Source organism: Arachis hypogaea, chromosome 14, assembly GCF_003086295.3.
Source record: "Arachis hypogaea cultivar Tifrunner chromosome 14, arahy.Tifrunner.gnm2.J5K5, whole genome shotgun sequence".
In the NCBI taxonomy this organism is placed as follows: Eukaryota; Viridiplantae; Streptophyta; class Magnoliopsida; order Fabales; family Fabaceae; genus Arachis; species Arachis hypogaea.
The window spans coordinates 98,484,215-98,504,974 of record NC_092049.1 but is presented as its reverse complement, the minus strand read 5'-3'; the positions used below and the strand labels follow the sequence as shown (position 1 = coordinate 98,504,974).

The 20,760-nt window shown below is 39.5% G+C and overlaps 1 protein-coding gene and 1 non-coding gene across 2 annotated transcripts; one reads left to right on the top strand and one right to left on the bottom strand.

Moving 5' to 3' along the window:
• Positions 1–1,953: 1,953 nt before the first annotated feature.
• Positions 1,954–2,057, bottom strand: LOC112745722 (small nucleolar RNA R71). The gene has a single exon (XR_003173635.1). It is a non-coding gene; the product is annotated as a small nucleolar RNA R71 (small nucleolar RNA).
• A 17,003-nt stretch (positions 2,058–19,060) lies between these two features.
• LOC112742802 (uncharacterized) lies at positions 19,061–19,429 on the top strand. The gene has a single exon (XM_025792040.1). It carries the CDS (start codon positions 19,061–19,063, stop codon positions 19,427–19,429), a length of 369 nt encoding a protein of 122 aa, XP_025647825.1.
• The last annotated feature ends 1,331 nt before the right edge of the window (positions 19,430–20,760 follow it).

Here is a 20,760-nt window from a genome sequence, read left to right as displayed (position 1 = left end):
TATACAAAAATCCAAAAAAATTAATAAAATCATAAAAATAAAAAATATTTTGTGTTTCTTGTTTGAGTCTTGAGTCAATTGTAAGTTTGGTATCAATTGCATACTCATCTTGCATTTTTCGAAAATTGCATTCATGCATTGCATTTTTCATGATCTTCAAGTTGTTCTTGGTAAGTCTTCTTGTTTGATCTTGATGTTTTCTTGTTGTGTCTTTTCTTGTTTTCCATGTGCATTTTTGCATTCATAGTATCTGAACATGAAAGATTTCTAAGTTTGGTGTCTTGCATATTTTCTTTGCATTGAAAATTTTTCAAAAATATGTTCTTGATGTTCATCATGATCTTCAAAGTGTTCTTGTTGTTCATCTTGACATTCATAGCATTCTTGCATGCATTCATTGTTTTGATCCATAACTTTCATGCATTGCATCATTTTCATGTTTTTCTCTCTCATCATAAAAATTCAAAAATAAAAAAAATATCTTTCCCTCTTTTCTCTCATAAAATTCGAAAATTTGAGTTGACTTTTTCAAAACTTTTTAAAATTTAGTTGTTTCTTATGAGTCAAATCAAATTTTCAATTTAAAAATCTTATCTTTTTCAAAATCTTTTTCAAAAATAAAATCTTTTTCATTTTTCTTATTTATTTTCGAAAATTATAAAAATATTTTTCAAAAATCTTTTTCTTAATTTTATCTCATAATTTTCGAAAATATCATCAACAATTAATGTTTTGATTCAAAAATTTCAAGTTTGTTACTTACTTGTTAAGAAAGATTCAAACTTTAAGTTCTAGAATCATATTTTGTGATTTCTTGTGAATCAAGTCATTAATTGTGATTTTAAAAATCAAATCTTTTTCAAAACTAATTTCAATCATATCTTTTCAAAAATATCTTCTTATCTTATCTTTTTCAAAAATTTGATTTTAAAATATCTTTTATAACTTCTTATCTTCTTATCTTTTCAAAATTGATTTTCAAATTTGTTTCAACTAACTAACTAACTTTTTGTTTGTTTCTTATCTTTTTCAAAACTACCTAACTAACTCTCTCTCTCTAATTTTCGAAAATATCTCCCTCTTTTTCAAAAATTCTTTTTAATTAACTAATTATTTTAATTTTTGATTTTAATTTTATTCCTAATTTTCGAAAATTACTAACCTTTTTCAAAAACTAATTTCGAAAATCACTAACCATTCTTCAAAAATAATTTTCGAAAATCCTCTTCCTCTCTCATCTCCTTCTATTTATGTATTCATCTATTAACACTTCTCTTCATCTCACATCTCTGCTCTCCTCACCCTTGTGTTTCTTTCTTTACATTACATTCTTTTCTTCTTCTACTCACCTAAGGGAACCTCTATACCTGGGTAAAAAGGATCCCTATTATTATTATTTTTCTATTCCCTCTTTTTCATATGAGCAAGAGCAAGGACAAGAATATTCTTGTTGAAGCAGATCCAGAACCTGAAAGGACTCTGAAGAGAAAACTAAAAGAAGCTAAATTACAACAAGCCAGCAAGCACCTGTCAGAAATTTTCAAACAAGAAGAGGAGATGGCAGCCGAAAATAATAATAATGCAAGAAGGATGCTTGGTGACTTTACTGCACCTAATTCCAATTTACACGGAAGAAGCATCTCCATCCCTACCATTGGAGCAAACAACTTTGAGCTGAAACCTCAACTAGTTTCTCTGATGCAGCAGAACTGCAAGTTTCATGGACTTCCATCTGAAGATCCTTTTCAGTTCTTAACTGAATTTTTGCAGATCTGTGATACTGTTAAGACTAATGGAGTAGATCCTGAAGTCTACAGGCTCATGCTTTTCCCTTTTGCTGTAAGAGACAGAGCTAGAGTATGGTTGGACTCTCAACCTAAGGATAGCCTGAACTCTTGGGATAACCTGGTCAAGGCTTTCTTAGCCAAGTTCTTTCCTCCTCAAAAGCTGAGCAAGCTTAGAGTGGATGTTCAAACCTTCAGACAGAAAGAAGGTGAATCCCTCTATGAAGCTTCGGAGAGATACAAGGAACTGACCAAAAAGTGTCATTCTGACATGCTTTCAGAATGGACCATCCTGGATATATTCTATGATGGTCTGTCTGAATTAGCTAAGATGTCATTGGATACTTCTGCAGGTGGATCCATTCACCTAAAGAAAACACCTGCAGAAGCTCAAGAACTCATTGACATGGTTGCTAATAACCAGTTCATGTACACTTCTGAGGGGAATCCTGTGAGTAATGGGACGCCTCAGAAGAAGGGAGTTCTTGAAATTGATACTCTGAATGCCATATTGGCTCAGAACAAAATATTAACTCAGCAAGTCAATATAATTTCTCAGAGTTTGAATGGAATGCAAGCTGCATCCAACAGTGCTCAAGAGGCATCTTCTGAAGAAGAAGCTTATGATCCTGAAAACCCTGCAATAGCAGAGGTGAATTACATGGGTGAACCTTATGGGAACACCTATAACCCCTCATGGAGAAATCACCCAAATCTCTCATAGAAGGATCAACAAAAGCCTCAACAAGGATTTAATAATGGTGGAAGAAACAGGTTTAGCAATAGCAAGCCTTTTCCATCATCCACTCAGCAACATACAGAGAACTCTGAACAAAATACCTCTAATTTAGCAAACTTAGTCTCTGATCTATCTAAGGCCACTGTGAGTTTCATGAATGAAACAAGGTCCTCCATTAGAAATTTGGAAGCACAAGTGGGCCAGCTGAGTAAGAAGATCACTGAAACCCCTCCTAGTACTCTCCCAAGCAATACAGAAGAAAATCCAAAAGGAGAGTGCAAGGCCATTGATATAACCATCATGGCCAAATCCAAGGAAGAAGGGGAGGACGTGAATCCCAAGGAGGAAGACCTCCTGGGACGTCCAGTGATCAATAAGGAGTTTCCCTTTGAGGAACCAAAGGAATCTGAGACTCAACTAGAGACCATAGAGATTCCATTAAACCTCCTTATGCCATTCATGAGCTCTGATGAGTATTCCTCTTCTGAAGAGAATGAGGATGTTACTGAGGAGCAAGTTACCAAGTACCTTGGTGCAATCATGAAGCTGAATGCCAAATTATTTGGTATTGAGACTTGGGAAGATGAACCTCCCTTGTTCACCAATGAACTGAGTGATCTGGATCAACTGATATTGCCTCAGAAGAAACAGGATCCTGGAAAGTTCCTAATACCTTGTACCATAGGCACCATGACCTTTGAGAAGGCTCTGTGTGACCTTGGTTCAGGGATAAACCTCATGCCACTCTCTGTAATAGAGAAACTGGGAATCTTTGGGGTGCAAGCTGCTAAAATCTCATTAGAGATGGCAAACAATTCAAGAAAATAGGCTTATGGACAAGTAGAGGAGATATTAGTAAAGGTTGAAGGCCTTTACATCCCTGCTAATTTCATAGTTCTAGATACTGGAAAGGATGAGGATGAATTCATTATCCTTGGAAGACCCTTCCTAGCCACAGCAAGAGCTGTGATTGATGTTAACAGAGGTGAACTAGTTCTTCAATTGAATGAGGACTCCCTTGAGTTTAAAACTCAAGGACATCCTTCTGTAAACTTGGAAAAGAGGCACAGTAAGCTTCTCTCAAAGCAGAGTCAACCAGAGCCCCCACAGTCAAACTCTAAGTTTGGTGTTGGGAGGCCACAACCAAACTCTAAGTTTGGGGTTGAACTCCCATATCCAAACTCTAAGTTTGGTGTTGGGGAGTTTCAACAATGCTCTGAACATCTGTGAGGCTCCATGAGAGCCCACTGTCAAGCTATTGACATTAAAGAAGCGCTTGTTGGGAGGCAACCCAATTTTTATTTAATTATATTTTTATTAGCTATATGTCTTTATAGGTTCATGATCATGTGGAGTCACAAAATAAATATAAAAATTGAAAACAGAATCAAAAACAGTAGAAGAAAAATCACACCCTGGAAGAGGATCTCACTGGCGTTTAAACGCCAGTAAGGAGCATCTGTCTGGCGTTGAACGCCAGAAACAAGCAGCATCCTGGCGTTCAGATGCCAGAAATGCACAGTGAAGAAGAGCTGGCGCTGAACGCCAGAAACAAGCATCTGGGCGTTGAACGCCCAGAACAAGTATCAGTTCGGCGTTTAAACGCCAGAATTGCATGCAAAGGCATTTTACATGCCTAATTGGTGCAGGGATGCAAATCCTTGACACCTCAGGATCTGTGGACCTCATAGGATCCCCACCTACCTCACCCTCTCTCTCTCCATTCATGGTCATCCCTTCTGTTTTCCATTTACCACTCACATCCATACACCCACCTACCTTCAAATTCAACATCTCTTTCCCACCCAATCCCACCCATATGGCCGAATACACACATCCCTCCATCTCCTCCATATCTTCTTCTTCTTCTTCTTCTATTCTTTCTTCTTTTTCTCGAGGGCGAGCAACATTCTAAGTTTGGTGTGGTAAAAGCATAGCTTTTTTGTTTTTCCATAACCATTAATGGCACCTAAGGCCAGAGAAACCTCAAGAAAGAGGAAAGGGAAGACAATTGCTTCCACCTCTGAGCCATGGGAGATGGAAAGATTCATTTCACAAGCCCATCACTAAGAAAAGGATGGAGCAAACAAGAGAGCACATTCATGGATCTCAACAGGCACATGAAGAAGCTCATCATCAAGAAACCCCTGAGATACCTCAAGGGATGCACTTTCCTCCACAGAATTTTTGGGAGCAAATCAACACCTCCCTAGGAGAATTATGTTCCAACATGGGACAATTAAGGGTGGAACATCAAGAGCACTCCATCATCCTTCATGAAATTAAAGAAGATCAAAAAGCAATGAGGGAGGAGCAACAAAGACAAGGAAGAGACATAGAAGAGCTCAAGGACATCATTGGTTCCTCAAGAAGGAAACGCCACCATCACTAAGGTGGACTCATTCCTTGTTCTTAAATTCTCTATTTTTCGTTTTCTATGTTAAGTGCTTATCTAAGTTTGTGTCTTATTACATGATCATTAGTATTTAGTAACTTTGTCTTAAAGTTATGAATATCCAATGAATCCACCACCTCTCTTAAATGAAAAATGTTTTAATTCAAAAGAACAAGAAGTACATGAGTTTTGAATTTATCCTTGAACTTAGTTTAATTATATTGATGTGGTGACAATGCTTCTTGTTTTCTGAATGAATGCTTGAACAGTGCATATGTCTTTTGAAGTTGTTGTTTAAGAATGTTAAATATGTTGGCTCTTGAAAGAATGATGACAAGGAGACATGCTATTTGATAATCTGAAAAATCATAAAAATGATTCTTGAAGCAAGAAAAAGCAGCAAAGAACAAAGCTTGCAAAAAAAAAAAAGAAAAAAATGGCGAAAAAAAAAGAAAAAAGAAAAAGCAAGCAGAAAAAGCCAAAAGCTCTTAAAACCAAAAGGCAAGAGCAAAAAGCCAATAACCCTTAAAACCAAAAGGCAAGGGTGAATAAAAAGGATCCCAAGGCTTTGAGCATCAGTGGATAGGAGGGCCTAAAGGAATAAAATCCTGGCCTAAGCGGCTAAACCAAGCTGTCCCTAACCATGTGCTTGTGGCGTGAAGGTGTCAAATGAAAACTTGAGACTGAGCGGTTAAAGTCAAGGTCCAAAGCAAAAGAAGAGTGTGCTTAAGAACCCTGGACACCTCTAATTGGGGACTTTAGCAAAGCTGAGTCACAATCTGAAAAGGTTCACCCAGTTATGTGTCTGTGGCATTTATGTATCCGGTGGTAATACTGGAAAACAAAGTGCTTAGGGCCACGGCCAAGACTCATAAAGTAGTTGTGTTCAAGAATCAACATACTGAACTAGGAGAATCAATAACACTATCTAAACTTTGAGTTCCTATAGATGCCAATCATTCTGAACCTCAATGGATAAAGTGAGATGCCAAAACTATTTAAGAGGTAAAAAGCTACAAGTTCCGCTCATCTGATTGGAGCTATGTTTCATTGATAGTTTGGAATTTATAGTATATTCTCTTCTTTTTATCCTATTTGATTTTCAGTTGCTTGGGGACAAGCAACAATTTAAGTTTGGTGTTGTGATGAGCGGATAATTTATACGCTTTTTGGCATTGTTTTTAGTATGTTTTTAGTAGAATCTAGTTACTTTTAGGGATGTTTTTATTAGTTTTTATGTTAAATTCACATTTCTGGACTTTACTATGAGTTTGTATGTTTTTCTATGATTTCAGGTATTTTCTGGCTGAAATTGAGGGACTTGAGCAAAAATCAGATTCAGAGGTTGAAGAAGGACTGCTAATGCTATTGGATTCTGACCTCCCTGCACTCAAAGTGGATTTTCTGGAGCTACAGAACTCAAAATGGCGCGCTTCCAATTGCTTTGGAAAGTAGACATCCAGGGCTTTCCAGCAATATATAATAATCTATACTTTGGCCGAGTTTAGATGACGCATAAGGGCGTTGAACGCCAGTTCTACGCTGCTGTCTGGAGTTAAATGCCAGAAACACGTCACAAACCAGAGTTGAACGCCAAAAACACGTTACAACTTGGCGTTCAACTCCAAAAAGAGCCTCTGTACGTGTAACATTCAAGCTCAGCCCAAGCACACACCAAGTGGGCCCCGAAAGTAGATTTATGCATCAATTACTTACTTCTGTAAACCCTAGTAACTAGTTTACTATAAATATGACTTTTTACTATTGTATTTGACATCTTTAGAAGATCCTGGATTTTATTTTTGATCCGGTGATCACGTTTTGAGGGCTGGCCATTCGGCCATGCCTGGACCTTTCACTTATGTATCTTCAAATGGTAGAGTTTCTGCACTCCATAGATTAAGGTGTGGAGCTCTGCTGTTCCTCATGAATTAATGCAAAGTACTACTATTTTTCTATTCTATTAAACTTATTCCACTTCTAAGATATTCATTCGCACTTCAACATGAATGTGATAAACGTGACAATCATCATCATTCCCCCACGAACGCGTGCCTGACAACCACTTCCGTTCTACCTTCGATTGAATGATTATCTCTTGGATCTCTTAATCAGAATCTTCGTGGTATAAGCTAGATTGATGGCGGCATTCATGAGAATCCGGAAAGTCTAAACCTTATCTGTGGTATTCCGAGTAGGATTCTGGGATTGAATGACTGTGACGAACTTCAAACTCGCGAGTGCTGGGCGTAGTGACAGACGCAAAAGGAGGGTGAATCCTATTCCAGTATGATCGAGAACCTCAGATGATTATCCGTGCTGTGACAGAGCATTTGGACCATTTTCACAAGAGGATAGGATGCAGCCATTGACCACGGTGATGCCTCCAGACGATTAGCCATGCAGTGACAGCGCATCGGACCATTTTCCAGAGAGGATGAAAAGTAGCCATTGACAATGGTGATGTCCTTACATAAAGCCACCCATAGAAAGGAGTATGATTGATTGGATGAAGACAGCAGGAAAGAAGAAGTTCAGAGGGACAAAAGCATCTCTATACCTTTATCTGAAATTCTCACCAATGATATACATAAGTATTTCTATCTTTATTTTCTGTCTATTTATTACTTATTTTTGAAAACTCCATAACCATTTGATATCCGCCTGACTGAGATCTACAAGATGACCATAGCTTGCTTCATACCAACAATCTCCGTGGGATCGACCCTTACTCACGTAAGGTTTTATTACTTGGACGACCCAGTGTACTTGCTGGTTAGTTGTATCGAAGTTGTGAATGAAAAACGATTAATTAAGACGTGCGTACAGAGTTTTTGGTGCCGTTGCCTGAGATCACAATTTCGTGCACCAGTTTGCCTAATTTATTAGCCATGCTTATCTGCTATTTGTCCTACTTGCTGTAATTGCATCCTATCTGTATTTTCTTTTCCTATCTTGTATTTCTTTGCAACTGAGAGATCCCTCATGCTGGCAAAGGTGATGCCGAGGGTAGTTCTACTGGTGATTATTACATTTAGGTTGATAGGAGTTGAAGAGTTAGATTAGAACTAGAATCCATAAATAGATTCCTAAATTTCTGGTTTAGTATACTTCTTTAAGTTTAAATATGAGTGTCAAAGTTCTAGAAATGCCTCTGGCTTTCCTAAGACTTTATCTATTACCTATGTGGGTACCTTTATCATGTTGAGAACCACGGTTTTCATTCCATACATATTTTTTGTTATTTTTCAGATGCAGGTTGAGATGCACCTTGTTGAGTGTCTGAAGGTCTCTATGCAATCGAAGATATTGTCTTTTGGGATGGTATATGTTGGTTTTAGGCTATGTATTTATGTATACAGATTCTCCACATGTATAATTTGTATTTTGCCCTCCAAGAGTCTATTTTGGAGAAAAAGGTGTTTATGTTGTCTTTTAGGTTAGACTTTTGGGATATATATATATACACACATATGTATTTACATCTCCGGCCAGCCTTAACTTCACAGGTCGAATTTGGAGCTTGATATTTTGTATCTTTTGGTATTCTGATCCTTATGTATATAAGCTTTATCCTTCCTTTTTATTTGGTTATCTTTTTACATGTGCGATGCGTGATGAGAGGCCTAGAGTAGGTTCGGAATTTCACAAAATAGATTTTTCGTTGCAAGTATAGTTCCGAACCAACAATTGACCCTAATCAAAATTTAACTGAAGATATTGTCACAATTCAAATAAAATTAACCGAGAGTATTTAGACTCCCGGGTCATTTTCTCTAGGAACTAATGCCAACAAGCACACAATTTTGGTTGTGAGATCAAAAGAGTTTTCAACAATAAGGAAGCAAACAAATAAAGAGATAAAAGAACGCTCAAAATTGTAATTAATAAACTTATAAAGGAATAAAAGAACTATGTATATAATACGGACAAGTAAGACTCAAAATTGATGGAAATATGGTCAAAAACATAAATGAAACCTTGACTTGGGATGAGCTATGGAATCCCTTCCTTGCCATAACCACAACTATGATAATTGTGATGGATTAATCTCACTAAGTCAACCCTTAACATCGAAGAGTAAGTCAAGTGAGCATAATTGTTATTAATCCACAAATCCTAGCTAACTTACTAATTACCTTAGTAAGAAGCTAGCGTTAGTGGAAACAATAACAACTAACAACCCAAGAAGTATCACTAAATATTGGACATTATGGCTCTAGCAATCCATATACTCATTTCCCCTAAGCCAAGGGGTGGAAATTACCCCATAATCAAAATTGGCATTTCATCAAACACCTAATGGGCATAAACATAAAACATGGCAAAATTGGAAAAATGATGAAAGTTATAAACCATAAATGATCACAATCAACAAAGACAACTCAAACAAACATAAAATAATCAACAATCATCAAATCAACTAACTAAATCTAAATTGCAAAACTATATATATTGATAAGAGAAATGAAAATAAAAGAAAGTGTAGAACAAGTGTAGTAATTAAAAGAGAAATTAAAGAAATACTTACAATGAAATTGCTATAATCCCAAATCAAAACTTGAAGTATAAAATGCTACAAACCCTAATTAAGAATCCTAAGAAAATTTGAGAGAAAACTAACCTAAACTACCCTAAAACTACTCCTACTATGTGTGTTTTCCTAATCTAAGTGAGCTCCCTTTGTTATGTGTTGTTGCTCCTTCATGTAGCCTTTGATTTCAGCATCCAAGCCTTCAGAAATGGGCCAAAAGATCCCCAAAATCGCGAGCCACGTGATTTTTTAATGAAGTCACACGCTGGTACTTGTGCGTACACACAGGTGTGTGCGCACGCACACATGCTGAAATTTCCTCTTGTACGTACGCACAGAGAGTTATGCGTACGCACACATGGCTGTGTGCTTCTCCTTTGTTTTCTTCATGTTTTCTCCCAATTGCATGCTTTTCTTCCACTCTTATCAAGCCATTCCTACCTATTATACCTGAAATCACTCATCAAAACCATCAAAGCATCGAATGGGATGAAAGTGGAATAAAATTGATTAAATTAAGCACCAAATAGCATGTTTTCACAATTAGGCACAATTTAGAGAGAAAACACAAAAGTATACTATTTAGATGAATAAATATGGGTTTATATGATGAAATCCACTCGAATCAGTCCAAAATATATCATCAAATATGGATTCATCAATGCACTTTTCTTTTTGCGATTTTTACTTAAGCTTTTCTTCAAAGCTCCTAGTTACAAATTCCTTCAACTAATGGGAACGGGGGAAATGGCGGAGGCAGGCCGATGACATTGTCGACTTTCCTGAAAATAAACCCGTCAACTTTTAGAGGAACCACGAATACCACTGAGGCGGACAATTGGTTTCAGGCAATGTAACAACCGTTACAAGCACAAAAGTTCCTGAAGACCAGTGTGTTGAGTTTGCCACATATCAGTTGATGGGTGAAGCTCAGCTGATGGGAGAAGCACAAGAATTAAAGGAGATAACCAGCGAAGAGTGACGCGTGCGCGTGAATTGGAGATCTGCACAGCGACGCGTGTGCGTACCTGATGCGTACGCGTGACAAGCGAAGAAGATCATCGACGCGTACGCGTGATATGCGCTACCTGCAGAAATCACAAAAAATGATGGGGGCAATTTTGGGCCGAGTTTCGACCCAATTTTCAGCCCAGAATCACATATTAGAGCCAGGGGATAGCAGGGACTCAGGGGACACTCACACATTATCTCATTCATTAGTTTTTAGTTTAGTTTTTGGGGAATCTTAGAGAAAATTACTACTTCCTCTAGGTTTTTCACGTTCGTGATTTTAGAAGTTTTATGCTTTTGATTTGGATATTGAAGAGTTATTACCTCCATTGAAGTTTCCATTATTCTAGTTTATTTCTTTATTCCTTTACTCTTTTAATTGCCCATTTACCCTGTTCAGATACGTATGTTTATGATTTTGGGATTTATTAATGCAAAGAACTATTTTTACCTTTAATCAATTTTCAGTTGTTATTCAATTTATCATGTCTTCTCTTTATTCCCCTTTTATGCTTATGAACGTAGTATTCATGTCAATGGAGTAGGCTCCCAACTTGACTTGGGAGTTGATTAAGAGGAAAACCTTGAGTTATGAATACTCAAGTGTTAATTCTAATTGGAAGTTGTTTCCTGACTCTCTAGTCTCTAAAGATTAGGACTTGAGGATAGGGTTGATCGGTTAGTTACTTGACTTTCCTTTATTCAGTAAGGGATAACTAAGTAGAACAACAACCTATTACTATTACACTTGGGAACATCCAACAAGGATAGAACTTTCGATTAATCTTCTCCCAGTCAAGGCTTTTTATCATAGTTAATTGAATCTCTTGTTAATTTTCCCTGCTTTAATTCTATTCTCCAACTCCAGATTTCTCAGAACCCTCCTGATCAATAAAATAGCACTCTCTCTGCAACTCGTTGGGAGACGACCTGGGATTCATACTCCCAGTATTTTTATTCTAAAATTGTGACAACCCTTTCTAAATTGATAAACGGGTTTTTGTCGGTTAAGAACTGTACTTACAACGCTATTTTCACTATAAATTCTTAATCGGCATTTTTTTCACCATGTCAATTTTTTGGCGCCATTGCGGGGACTTGCAATAGTGTGCTAAATTATTGATTGGTGTAAATAATTTTTAAGTTTATTTATTTGCATATTTTATTATATCTTATTACCATGAGCTGTATGTTTCTTTCATTGAATGACGCGTTCACTGCCTGACCCAAGCTTAGCCGCATTTGATCTTGAAATTGAAAGAACTATTTCACGTATTAGGCGAGCTCGACGTAGGCTATCCTGCGAGGGTGGTGAAGTCGTCACTACCAATTCACCAGTCTTATCTGAAGGCGAATTGAAATGCCATTTGAAGAAGAAACAAGCTCCTCTTTTACTGACTTAGTTGATTTACGTGCAGGTAATATGGCAGAGCCCAGAAGGATTACTCTCCAGGAGGCAGGAGCCCCAGACTTTACACTGCAACCGTATCAAGTGCGTCACCCAAATCTGGCTGCAGAATTTAAACTGAAGATCGTGCTAATCAACTTGATACCTAAGTTTCATGGCTTCCATGCTCAGGAGCCTATAAAGCACCTCAGGGATTTTCAAATAGCATGTTCTACTGTTAGGCGTCATGGTGCAGATGAGACTTCTATTCTGCTAACCGCCTTCCCGTTCTCTCTTGAGGGAAAGGTGAGGGAGTGGTACTACACTCAACCTGAAGCAGTTGTTACTAACTGGGATACACTCAGGAGAAAATTCTTGGAAAAATACTTTCCAGCTGAAGTTACTGATAGACTGAGGAAAGAAATTTCCTGCATTATTCAAGGCGAATCAGAGACTCTTTATGAGTATTGGGAGCACTTCAGGAATCTTCTGGACGTATGCCCCCACCATATGATTGACAAGTTGGTATTGATCAGCTACTTCACACAAGGCATGAAGCCTCAGGATAAGACTACACTGGATGGTGCGAGTAATGGTTCTCTGAAAAAGTACAAGACCACAGATGAAGCGTGGCAACTGATCAGTGACCTAACTGAGTCCACTCGGAATCACAGGCACAGGAACAACCATCCCAAGGCTGTCGCAGAGGTTTCCTCTAGTAGTGAGACTACTGCTCTCACGCAGACTCTATGTGAGATGACCAACTTACTGAAGCAGATAAAGCAGAATCAACAACAACCTCAGCCTCCCCAAGCACAACATAGTCAACAGTTGGTTCTGCAAAGAGTATGCGGAATATGTGCCGATTATACTCATTACACTAATGAGTGTCCGCAGCTCCAACAAGAAGACAACACCTTGGCAGCTACTCATAATTTCTATGACTGCCCGAATCAAAGATATTAGCAACAAGGCGACAGTTACAACCAAGGTAGAAACTACAATCAAGGTTGGCAAGACAACTCCAACCAAGGATAGAGAGACAATTCCAACCAAGGATGGAGGGACAACTACAACAGAGGAGGCAGAGACAACAATGGAAATCAGAGGTAGAACAACAACAACAACAGACAGCAGAATCAAAATCAGCCTTACTGAGCACCTCACCAAAGGCAAGCCCAGAGATCTCAGAACAACCAACAACAAGCCCCTCAAGTCACATACCCACCTCCCTCTTCCAATGACGAACTACTTTAGTCTATTGAGCAAAGACAAAAGACCATGGAGAATACACTTAGCTCTACCTTGAACAGTCTGACCTCTGCTGTACAAGCTCTCGCTTTATAGATTGGATCTATGAATACCCCCAACAGTCAACCTGCAAGCTCTACTGCACTTTCGTCTCATCCTTTATCCAACCCCAAAGGAGGCATCAATGCCATCACTTTAAGGTCTAGAACCACACTGCAAGGGAAGAGTCATGAGGAGCCAAACCCAAAAGAGAACATTCAAGTTAAAGATGCTGTTGAGGTAGAAGATGCTGAAGAGGAAGAGGAGGTACAAGACATGGTTGAAGAAGAAGCAACTCAACCAGAGAATAGCGCATCAAAGGCAGCTGAAGCTACATGTGACGCCATCCCTATCCCCTTTCCACACCTTTCAAGGAAGTCCAGAAAGCAGATGGAGCTCGATCCCAAAATGGTAGAAATCTTCAAAAAGGTTGAAGTAACTATTTCCCTTTTTGATGCTATTCAGCAAGTACCTAAATATGCGAAATTTCTAAAATATTTGTGCATGCATAAGGATAAAATTAATGAATTAGAAATTATTCCTTTAGGTAGTTCTATATCTGCTTTAATGGGAGATATACCAGAAAAATGTAGTGATCCAGGTCCATGCATGGTTAGCTGTACCATTGAGGGTGTAACAATTTCTGACTGCATGTGTGATCTAGGAGCATGTGTGAGTATTATGCCATTATCTGTATATGATGCTTTGAGGCTCCCTCCCTTAAAAAGGTCGGCAGCACGTTTTATTTTGGCAGATAAAAGCATAATTTCTGTGGTTGGGATTGCTGAGGACGTGCTAATGAGCATTAAGGGGCTGACATTCCCTATTGATTTTTACATCTTGGAGATGCCCCCTAATGACTCAGGAAGACCATCATCCATCCTGCTTGGAAGGCCATTTTTGAAGACTTCAAAATTCAAGTTGGACGCCTTCTCAGGAATATACTCTTTTGAGATAGATGGCAGAACAATGAGCTTCAATCTGGATGAAGCTATGAGGCATCCACCGGAAGATCACTCCATCTTTTAGTGCGATATTATTGATGAGACCATGGCTACAGTCCATCAGGAAGAAATAGAAGAGATGCACATGGAGCAAGATGCAAGTGTGGGGAAGCCCTCTGAGCTTCCTGAAGATGTCATGCCACCACACGTAGCTCCAGATGATCAAGTGCCTAGCCAGGAGCAGAAAACAGAACTGAAGCCCCTTCTACCCCACCTCAAGTACGCATACCTTGAGGATAACCAGAAGCTTCCAGTTATCATTGCAAGGGAACTCACATCCCAACAGGAGGAGCAGCTGCTTAGTGTGCTGAGAAAACACAAGAAAGCAATTGGGTGGAGCTTGGAGGATATAGTAGGCATCAGCCTCCAAGTCTGTGAACACCGGATATTTTTAGAAGAGGGAGCAAGGCCTATCCGTCAACCTCAAAGGCGGCTTAACCCCACTATCTTGGAAGTTGTCAAGAAAGAAGTGACCAGATTACTTGAAGCAGACATTATCTACCTCATCTCAGATAGCGAATGGGTCAGCCCAGTACAAGTGGTGCCCAAGAAGTCTGGAGTCACAACAGTGAAGAATGAGCAAGGAGAGATCATAACAACTAGAGTGCAGAATGCCTGGGGGGTGTGCATTGATTACAGGCGCCTCAACCAGGCTACTCTCAAGGATCACTACACATAGCCTTTCATCGATCAGATGCTTGATCGCTTGTCAGTTAAATCACACTACTGCTTTTTAAACGGTTATACTGGTTATTTTCAAATTCTTATAGCTCTTGAAGATCAGGAGAAAACTACTTTTACATGTCCCTTTGGAACATATGCATATAGGAGAATGCCTTTTGGCTTATGTAAAGCACCAGCTACGTTCCAAAGATGCATGATGAGCATTTTCTCTGATCTTCTTGAAGACTGTATGGAAGTTTTCATGGATGATTTTAGTGTGTATGGTGATTCTTTCAACCTTTGCTTGGATAGTTTAGCTAGAGTATTAGACAGGTGTGTTAGTTCAAACCTTGTATTGAATTTTAAAAAATATCATTTTATGCTTAAACAAGGTGTTATTCTAGGACACATTTTCTCTAATACTGGTATTTCTGTAGATCCAGCAAAGGTAAATGTCATTTCTAGTTTACCTTACCCCTCCTGCGTGAGGAAAGTCCGTTCGTTCCTTGGCCATGCAGGTTTTTATCGGAGATTTATCAAGGACTTCAGTAAGGTAACTTTACCTTTATCTAGACTGCTACAGAAGTATCTTGAATTCGAGCTGAGTGAGGACTGTATGGAAGCGTTTGATAAGCTAAAGATCGCCTTGACTCAAGCTCCGATTGTGAGAGGACTAGACTGGAGCCATGATGCCAGGGCATTTTGGCCAGTTTCACTGACCTTTTCTTTACTGTTTTTAGGATAGTTTCATGCATTTCTTTAGGAAATAAGCTAGTTTTGGGTAAATATTCACTTATGCCTTGACTCAAGCATACATTGTGCATTTTACATGATTTCATGAGGATTTTGCATAAGTTTAGTGACAAATATTATGTTGCATTACTCATGACTTAGACTAGAGCTTTGATACACCTTGTTGCTTGATTTCAGGACTAACAAGGAGCAAGAAAAGGGGAGGTAACTTGCAAAGATTAATGAGAAAAGTGATTGCCAATAACACTCTCAAAAAGCCATCAATGCCCACGTTAGAGAGTCACGTTAAGCAAGTTAACGTGAACTCTAACGTGGAGAAAAGAAGTTGAGCCAACGTTAATGACACTCAACATTGTCACTAACGTTGGCACTTACTCATAAGTGGCCACGTTACAAGCCACGTTAACCTAGTTAACGTGGCCTCTAACGTTAAGGGGGAGGGAGAGAAGCCAACGTTAGTGACACTCAACATTGTCACTAACGTTGGCCTATGGTGCTAAGTACAACGTTAACTCCCACGTTAACTTGGTTAACGTGGGGACTAACGTAGAGGATGAAGAGTTGTCGACAACGTTAGTGACACTCAACATTGTCACTAACGTTGAAGCAACCACACAACCCCCAAGAGTCACGTTAACTTCCACGTTAACTTGGTTAACGTGGAAGCTAACGATGAGAAATGAAGGATGAGCCAACGTTAGTGACACTCAACATTGTCACTAACGTTGGGATGGCTAAAAGATGGCCACGTTAGAAGCCACGTTAACCTAGTTAACGTGGACTCTAACGTGAGACCTAGGGGCACATTGGAACGTTAGTGACAATGTTGAATGTCACTAACGTTCTCGAAGGATGGCAAAGGCCACGTTAGAAGCCACGTTAACCTAGTTAACGTGAGCTTTAACGTGAAGCAAGAAGGGGAACACTGGAACGTTAGTGACAATGTTGAGTGTCACTAATGTTCTCGAAGGTTTACAAGGCAACGTTAAAAGCCACGTTAACCTAGTTAACGTGGGTTTTAACGTGAGGCAAAGGGGTGCATTGGAACGTTAGTGACAATGTTAAGTGTCACTAACGTTCCCGAACTTGGACTTTCATTAAATGATTAACACTCCTTACGCCCTGAGCTTAAGTCTATGCCCACTCCGCACTTTCTCTCTGCAAGTAAAGCCAAGCCCAAATAAAGAAAGGAACAGCTTCAAACTCAAGATCCAAAGGCCCAAGACTTGAAGAGTGAACTAGAAGCTGAGAAGAGTAGTATATATAGGAGTAGCTTTGAATTGTAAAAGAGTTCTGGAGGCTGAAGAACCACTCTCTGTATTTACTTTCTTTGCAATTTCTAGTTTTATGATGTATTCTCCATCTTTGTTTTCATTTTCAAGAGCTATGAACAAATAAACCCCTTTCATTGGGTTAGGGAGCTCTGTTGTAATTTGATGGATCAATACTAATTTTCATTGTTCTTCTTCTATCTTTCCTCTTGATTTTACTTGAAAGCTTTCGATCTTCATCCAATTGAGTAGTTATCTTGGAAGAGAAGCTATTCAAACTTGGATCTTTTTTGAACCTAGGAAGAGGAATGAAGAGATCAAGCTAGAAATGCTTTCTCATGCTGGACCAAATTGGGTTTGGATGGGTATGTGACTGTAACCCTCTCAATACTTGGTTTGGGAAATGCATGTGGTATAATCAGTGACCATACTTCATCTCTTCTCATGAGCAATTGACCAAGGAATTGGCTATTGATCAAGATTTGAGAGATTGAATTGCAAGGAATTGTAATTCAATCACTTAAGATTGCCAAGGAGTTCAATGAGTGCATTGATTGAGAAAGAGATGAAAATGAACTTGATCCGGAGAATTGCAACATCTCCTAAGCCCAATGAACTCCCCATCTCTAATCTCACCCATTCTCTTTAATTTCTGCCATTTACTTTTATGAGCAAATCTCCCATTCCCATTTATAATTCTGCAATTTATTTTCAGTCATTTACTTCCAGTCCTTTAATTCTAGCATTTACTTTTCTGTTATTTACATTCCCGCCATTTTATTTTCTGCAACTCTCAACCCAAATTCTGGATTCGCTCAACTAGAACATTCTTCTAATTAAAGTTGCTTGATCAATCAATCCCTGTGGGATTCGACCTCACTCTATTGTGAGTTTTTACTTGACGACAACTTCGGTACACTTGCCGAAGGGAGATTTGTTGAGAGACAAGTTTTTCACGTATCAAGCCAGCCTTCTGAGATTATGTGTGACGCCTCCAACCATGCAGTAGGAGCAGCGCTGGCTCAGCGCGAAGGTAAGGACTCTTTTGTCATTGCTTATGCTTCTAAGACATTAGACGCTGCTCAGTCTAATTACACTACCACTGAAAAAGAGCTTCTAGCTATTATTTTTGCTTTGGATAAATTCTGAGCCTACTTACTTGGTACTAAGGTGGTAGTGTACTCAGACCACGCAGCTCTAAAATATTTATTAGCTAAAATGGAGTCCAAACCAAGGTTGATACGTTGGATATTGTTGCTGCAAGAATTTGATTTAGACATTAAAGATAGGAGTGGTTCCCAGAATTTAGTGGCAGACCACTTGAGTTGCCTTGAGCACATCAAGGATGACTCCACTCCTATCAATGATGCTTTTCTATTTGATAGCTTACAGGCAATATCTGAAGTAGTCCCTTGGTATGCACCCATAGCTAATTATCTAGTTAGTCATACATTCCCTCCTAATTTTACTAAGCATCAGAAGGACAAGCTGAAAAGCGAGTCCAAATATTATATATGGGATGACCCATATTTATGGAGGTATAATGCTGACCAGATAATTAGAAAGTGTGTGCCTCAATCAGAATTCCAGTCAATTTTAGAGGCCTGCCACTCCTCTGAGAGTGGTGGACATTTTGGCCCTCAAAGAACAGCTAGAAAAATTTTAGACTGTGGATTCTGGTGGCCCACTCTCTTTAAGGATGCTGCCGCCTTCTGTAAATCTTGCTCCCCATGCCAAAGGTTTGGGAATATATCCAAGAGAGATGAGATGCCCCAACAGCTTATGCTGTTCTGTGAAATTTTTTATGTTTTGGGCATTGACTTCATGGGTCCATTTCCAAACTCTAATGGTTTCTTATACTTATTGTTAGCTGTAGATTATGTTTCTAAATGGGTGGAAGCAATTCCTGTCCGTACTGAAGATGCTAACACTGTTGTCTCTTTTGTTAGAAATCATATTATCTGTCACTTTGGATCACCACGAGCAATCGTGAGTTATCAAGGCACTCACTTTTGCAATAAGAGATTAACAGGCCTACTAAAGAAACATGGCATCATTCACAAGATATCAACAGCTTACCATCCCCAGACCAATGGGCAAGCCGAGGTGTCTAACAGAGAGATAAAGCGTATATTGCAGAAGATAGTCAAGCCTCACCAGAAGGACTGGAGCACCAGACTTGTTGATGCGCTCTGGGCTTACCAGAAAGCAAATAAGACACCAATCGGAATGAGTCCCTTCCGCTTAGTCTACGGAAAAGCGTGTCACCTCCCAGTGGAGATAGAACACAAAGCTTTCTGGGCGGTACGGGAATGCAACATGAGATTTGAGAAAGCCGGAGCTGAGAGGAAGTTGCAATTACAGGAACTAGAATGCCTTCGTCTAGAAGCTTATGAGAATTCCAGGCTATACAAGGAGAAGGTGAGGGCTGTACATGACAAGAATATAAAGCGCAGGGAGTTCAGACCTGGTGAGTTAGTTCTCCTCTACAACTCTAGGTTGAGACTCATGCCAGACAAGCTGAGATGCAGAGGGGAAGGCACCTATAGGGTGGAAAAGGCTGAACCTTATGGCGTCTTTCACCTGCGCCATCCCTAAAGCCACAAGATCCTCAAAGTTAATGGTCACCGCCTAAAGCTTTGTCATGGTGAAAAGATGAAGGACAACAAGGAACTGGAGATCTTCCTCCTAGAAGATCCATCACCGGCAGACGACTGAGCCTGTGCACCGTCCAACTTAAGGACGTTAAAGCAAAGTGCTGGGTGGGAGACAACCCACCATGGTATGATCGTTCCTCTCTTCTTAGTTTTTATTTTAGTGCCTCTTCTCATTATCACTGCATACATTCCGCATTATCATCTGCATTCTGAAAAAAAAGGGAGTGTTCGACGCGCGAGCGTCGCTGACGCCTACGCGTCATGCGTGAATTCGCAACACCCGGCATTGAACAGAGAGTTGGGCAGGAGTGGTGCTGGAAGTGTGCTAGAAGCACAAACACAACCACGTGTACACGTCCATCATGCGTACGCATCGCTAGCGCTTTCAGCAGTCCACGCGTAAGCGTCCCTGACGCGTACGCGTCACCCTGGAAATTGGCGTAAATAGCGTCCTACACAGAGAGTCATGATGGCTTGGGGATGGAACTGTGCTAGAAGCACAAAGCCCATCACGCGTACGCGTCCCTGACGCATGCGTGTTGTTTGAACTATCTGGCCATCCACGCGTATGCGTGCCTGACGCATATGCGTCATCCGTAATTTTCAACCTACAACCAGAGTGAACAAAGAGTTGTAAGTGCGCGGGGCTGCCTTCGCGTGATTCGCCCAACCCAAGCCATGCGTGCGCGTGCCTGACGCGCACGCGTCACTCTCCCATTTATGCGACCCATGCGTACGCGTGCTACACGCGTATGCGTTGCATGCAACGCACAATTGAAATAGCACGCCGCCCAGATTTCAAACCCTCTCTACCTAATCCTAATTTCTTTCTTCTTCATTCTTCCTTCTATCTTCTTCTTTCTTTTCCTTCTTCTTTTTCCTATCTTTTCTATCTTCTTCTTCTCTTTTCCTCCTACTTCTTTCTCATTGACATCTTCCATTGTCTCCCTCTTTTCATCTTCTTCTCAAGGTTCTTTCTTCCTATCTTCTTTCTTTCCTTCTTACTATTTATCTCTTCTTTCTGCATTCTTTTAATTGGTGTTACAAATCTATATGGGTGATTGTTCTCTTCTATATTTTGCTTATGGATATATTTGGGAGTAATTTGACAATTAATATTCATTTTTGGGTTGCATGCATGTTTGGATTTTATACTTTCCCTAACATACTTTACATGCATACCAAGTGTTTGTGAAAAGCTCGTATGGCATTGTGAATTCTTAACTACTCTGTTCTTTTACTCTACTGCCTATTTTTCACAAAACCCTTGCT

Coding starts and splice junctions, on each gene's coding strand:
- LOC112742802 (XM_025792040.1), top strand. CDS start 19,061: ATGAGTCCCTTCCGCTTAGTCTACGGAAAAGCGTGTCACCTCCCAGTG.